The 5637-nt window shown below is 42.4% G+C and overlaps 1 protein-coding gene across 1 annotated transcript; it reads left to right on the top strand.

Annotated features, from left to right (window-relative positions):
- The first annotated feature begins 1476 nt into the window (after window positions 1-1476).
- LOC108088761 lies at window positions 1477-2399 on the top strand. The gene is made up of 2 exons (XM_017186710.1): window positions 1477-1550; window positions 1708-2399. The coding sequence occupies exons 1-2, from the start codon at window positions 1548-1550 to the stop codon at window positions 2239-2241; spliced, it is 537 nt and encodes a 178-aa protein (XP_017042199.1). The 5' UTR covers window positions 1477-1547; the 3' UTR covers window positions 2242-2399.
- Window positions 2400-5637: the final 3238 nt, after the last annotated feature.

Genomic DNA, 5637 nt, shown 5'->3' with positions numbered 1-5637 from the left:
GTTTATTTCGTTTAAGGCCGCAGCAAGATTTCCATTTGGCCTGATTCGGAAACTAAGCGAACGGAGCAAAACTTCAGCTGAAGTTGATTTTAAATACCGCAATACTTTATTTATTAAAATTACATTTTTGAGTCCTAAGAATAACTATTTTTCCACTCTGCTTTAAATTCAAAAATCATAACGTCGACCAATTCATTTTAAAACACAAAGCAATTGTGCCTGTGGGATTTTATTACATTGGTAGCTTAACCCAAACGATTTTCTTAACTCTTAAAAATATTTAATTATTTTAATATATAAAAAATATTTTAAAATAATTGGAAATACAAACTGCAATCCGTGATGCACGCAGATATTTTAAAGGTTGTTTAAAACCGTCCACAAAGCCGGGTATGGTCAATTTCAAGCGGTAGCCACCACGCTCCCGCCAAATCTCCTCGATTCCCATTAAATATTCACCAGCAGCATGGCTTGTAACAACAATGACAGTATCAACAGGGCCAATATCGCAGCTGCATCCATTTAATTTCGTTTTAATGCAAAACACATCCCACGAAGGTGTCCAGTCGGCTTCCAGCACTCGCTTTATCCGGCAATCAAGTGATTGGAGTGGAGGGGACGATGGGACAGGGAAAGGGACAATTAAATGCCGAGAGCATCAATGCATAATTTTTGGCAGAGTTGCGTATTATTGTTACTGCCGATTGTCGCTGTCATCATTTATATTTGCTTGTTGTCTGTGTTTGTCAAGTGCTGTTCGAAATGCTACGGACGGATGCATCAGCCCATTTAGTCGGTGCCTGAGGAGCTTTATAAATAGTTGAAAGTTGCCAGAAATACCAAAGTGGGAAGGACCGAAATAGATGTTGAGGGATGATCTCACGGAGTCAGAAAAATCTCTCACCACTTGGTCAGCTTGAGAGCCTCTCTAGCCATCAGGAAACAAATTTGCCAAGCATGTTTTCGTTTTCAAGGTCACATTTTACGAGCATGACCAAAATAATAGCATAATCTGAGCGAAGAACTTGTGAAGTGGCTGCCACAAGTGGCCGAAACACGGCTGGAGGGACTCAGAACTCAGCGATAGCGATGTGTAGCTCATTTGCCAATGGCTACCTTAAGGCCTTTTCACATTGGCTCCATCGAGCACTCACGAGTCATCGCTGCCACACGAATGTGGGAGACACTCAACAGCTAACTTTAGAAACAAAAATAATTGTGCTCGAGTGCAGACCGAATGCGGATCGACAAATTCGGCAATCAAAAACCAGAGCCACCGTCAACATCATCGCTTAAGTGGTTAATAGAGCTCGATGTTGGCTCTGATGAGCACTCGACTCGGCGGCTATGATTTCTTCTACCGGCCGAGTTCCACCTACCATTGAGATTGGATATGAAAACTTGATTCCAGCAGCCGGCCTAAGTCTGGCTATAAAGACGCTGGTCGATTTAGAGCAAAGTATCATTGGGTTCAATACCTCCGACACAGCAACATCTTCAGTCATATCAAAAAGTTCGCCAATTTCGTTAAGAACTATAGCTTCAAAATGGTGAGTGCTTTTTGCCTCTAATCTGTAAAATCCACAGTGGATTGCTTCATATCCTTTTAACAAAGCTTTCAGAATATTCCTAAAATGATATTATGAAATTCTCAATTTATGTTTTCTTATTTGATCCATTATTAATTAATATTATATTTCTGTTCAGAAACTCTTCGTCGTCGCCCTCACCGCCTGCCTAGTTGCCTTTGCCGCCGCTCAGTCAGCGGATTCCAATGCCGCTCTGGAGCCGTCCGCCGAGTACCTGCCGCCCGTCGGCGAGGCGGAGGCAGCCGCGCTCTCCGAGGACGGATACCGCTACAAGACCGTGCGCCGGCTGAAGCTGCGCCACCGCCGCGAGGTGCCCAGCCAGGAGTACCTGCCGCCGGTGCTGAGCGCTCCCAGCCAGGAGTACCTGCCGCCCGTGGACGCCGCCGCCATCGGAGACACCAAGGTGGCCGACGACGGCTACCGCTACAAGACCGTGCGCCGACTCAAGTTGCGTCGCCACCGCCGCGAGGTCGCCGATGAGACCGCCCCCAACGGAGAGTATCTGCCACCCGCCGAGGCTGCCACCGCCGCCGCCGCCCCCGTGGCCGCCGAGGCCGAGCCCAAGGCCGCCGCCGATGAGGGTACCGAGCTGGCCAGCGACGGATACCGCTACAAGACCGTTCGCAGGCTGAGGTTCCGAGCCCGCCACTAGGCCTCTGACCCGACTCTAGGCACATTGAACCAAATTGATCCTGATAGTACACTCGAGAGGTTGGGTCTCCCAACTGCCCTTTTCCACTCTTCTTTCCCCAATACTAAGACCTTCAGTTGTTCAGCATATGGAATAATAAAATGTATTCACGAAAATCAGTTGAAACCCTGCATTTTTTCCGGCGAGTCGAAATCTAAGAGCCCATAAATGGGATCAAAGCTAACATATTCCCAAATTGCACATTTAATAAAATCCATATGGAAAAACCGGTTGCGGTGGGAAGGGTGCTGAGGCCAATGGGCGAAACGGAATTGAAATCAATGGCCAAGTAATGGGCGAAAGGCAAGCGAAAAACTTCTGGCCTTGCCAAGAGGGCACAATTCTATTTCGAAATTAAGTGGGTTCCTTTGGGGCACAGGGAGTGCAGGGGGTGCAGGGGGTGCAGGGGGTGGGAGCAGGCACTCCGAGTGCAACGACTCCTCGCCAGCTCCACTCGCTTGACTGGGCCGGCATCTTTTTACGGTCAACTTTTCGTAATATTATTTTGCATTTATTTGCACAAAGTTGATTTTCCTCTGATTTCTTTGTTTTCTTTAGTTGGCTTTGCGGACTGCCAGCCAAATTACAATATTGTAGCAGTCCCAGTAGTTTCTCTCAGAACTAGGTTCTCGGTTCTTGGCTTTTGGCTCTTGGTCCGAAACTAGGAACGGGCCAAAAGCAGCTGGAAAAGAGTAAATAAAACATTTTTTGTGCACCAAACATAAAGTTACGTAATTGAGCGCTTGACTTTTGGTGGCTGGCCGTGGCCAAAAAGGCTATCAACGAGTTCAAGTTGAGTATTCGTTAGGTAATAGATTGAAATAAGCTTTAAAGGAGTTTTTACAGGCCTCATTTAGCTCCAGGGACTTTAAAAAAAAAAAGAAGTTATGGCTTGGAAAAAATATAGCTTCGTTGTTTTTCGCCATACAAGAAATTTTGAGCAGCAATAATAAGATATATGAGTGTCTGTCCATAAAACATCTTCATTGGCTCACCAAGAGCATATTGAAAATTTAGATGGCAATATAAGAGAGATGTTTTTAGCTGGGACGGAAGCCTTAATTACCCTTCTTCTTTAACCGTTTGTGCACTATTTTAATGGGCAGGTCAGAGCCGAAAAAATATTTTGTGTGGCTCGTTCCTGGCAGACCCAATTAGCAGCGATTGGCCCAAAAGCAGCAGCAACAAGAGCATACAGGAACCGTCAAAGTCAAACACACAAACACACACCCGATGCAGAAACTTTCCGCCCAAGCAAAAACTTTTCGAGCGCAAACTTATGAAATATTTAAAATTATGGTACCCGACCTGGGCATAACCGAGCTGCAGCTTGACCCAGGTCGGGTCCTCGTCTCCTAAGAGTGAGCATACCCGTATAGCATTTGCCAGTTGCCATTTGCGTCTTTGCGTTTGCGGCAAAGCAATTCAAAGCCGAGGCAGGCAAATTGAGGTGAAGTATTTAAGGCAAAAGAGGCTTGAGTCCGTTCGCCTCATAAGCCGATAGGCTCAGCAAGGTGGGGAGATCGGGGCGCTGGGAACTTGGGGAACAGCTGGGGGTCGCATTCCGGCTGCAGGGGCTCACAATTTGCTGCTTATCTGCTTTTACGGAGATTTTCTCGCCGACTTTCTCGTTTCCTACTTCCTTCGCTAGCACTTTGCCCACTGTATCCATTAAAAATCCATTTGGAAAATATCTGAAGCGACTCGCTCTGCCTAATCCACACACGTCTGGAGGCATCTTGTTGACGTTTAGCCAAATGAACCGGGCATCCGCGGGAACCAGGTTGTGATATTGATATTTATCGGATTGATTTCATTAATTGACGTTCCACTATATGCAAGTCTTCTTTAAACTTGAGATACGTGTCACAGATAGAGTCCAATGTGGTACGATTTTCATGTAACATGAACATGACTTAACAGTCCCATGAAATTAGTTAAGTGGAATAATTGCTTAACAATAAGTTTGGGCATCTATTTCAAGTTGTCGGGCGCCATTATAGCAATGCCCTTTGTAAATTGTTTTGCCTCTTGAATTCTCTCAAGTTAGTGGTAAATGCTGCATTTGGAATTAATCACAATTACTTTCTCCTTTCATACCGGCTTGATTTCTTCTAGATGGTGTTTTTAACTAGTATCGAATTTCTTATAAAATTTTTTTCCAAATTGGATAACTATATCATATAGCTGCCATAGAAAAGATCTAAAAAAATATATATAAATAATGACAAAAAAATTATAAAAAACAACGACGTTATAAATTTTTACGTCTGTATGTCTGTCCGCCTGTCCTCCTGTCTGTTTCTATGTAAACTAGTCTCTTAGTTTTAGAGCTATCTTGTTGAAACTTTTCTAAAAGTTGTGTAGTTATTGTACGATGTATATAAGTCGGAACGGGCCGGGTCGGCCGACTATATCGGATAGCTCCCATACAAGAGAATGAAATAAAAAAATCTCACGCCGAAAACGAATACTCGTGTGATAAAAAACTTTATCATTTTTTATCAATTAATTTTATTTAGATGTTTCGTTATTTTCTATGCCAGCTATACGGTATAGTAGTTTGATTTTGGTGAAAATGCATTCCAATTTAAAATTTTGAAAAAATCGTTTATTTTTCTTTATGTTTTAACGTTTGCCAAGGACCCAAATATGGTGTCCCAACAAATTGTGGCTGAGAAAAACCCTAAGTTACTCCGTTACTAGGTTGCCGAATTTTTGTACTAGGCTATCTGATCTCTTGAACACATACATAACAAACATAGTCGATTTTCATCTTGATAAAGATATTGTCTAGTAGAAGTACGAAGGCTTTTTATCCTACGTACTTTTATAGCAGTTATTTTATAAAATCAAAAAATATATGGACTTATTTAATTACATAACATTTTTACTAGTTTCTTGTCCGACTTTGGGCCCTAATATTACGGAAACGTCAAATTTTATATGGTCACTAATATGAATAATAAATTCTCTTATTCATAATCTTGATCATTTTTGTAGAATTTCTGAAAAAAATCTTAAAAACTGCCTATTTCATTGGACTCTGCCTAGTGAGTGGGCTAACCTCTTAATATCTATTGTTGGAACAAATTGCCTAACGCCGAAAAAAAATTCATGGTAAAGATTTTTTATTTTTCATATGACAGGTATATGATAAAATCATCATTATTACAAACTCAAGATTCCTGAGATGTTTCTTTTACTGCGATAAAAACATCTGAATGAAATTACAATACCCTCTGCAAGGATATAACGTTGGTGTTGTAATTTGTACGATCTTTCTTTTGGGAGCGTATGACATTCGGAGCGTTCTGACATAAATACTACCTGCAATAATTATTTAATTTTGTGTTA

Source organism: Drosophila ficusphila, unplaced genomic scaffold (assembly GCF_018152265.1).
Source record: "Drosophila ficusphila isolate 14025-0441.05 unplaced genomic scaffold, ASM1815226v1 contig_106, whole genome shotgun sequence".
In the NCBI taxonomy this organism is placed as follows: Eukaryota; Metazoa; Arthropoda; class Insecta; order Diptera; family Drosophilidae; genus Drosophila; species Drosophila ficusphila.
The sequence above is the reverse complement of the archived record's forward strand: the minus strand, read 5'-3'. Positions and strand labels throughout refer to the sequence as shown.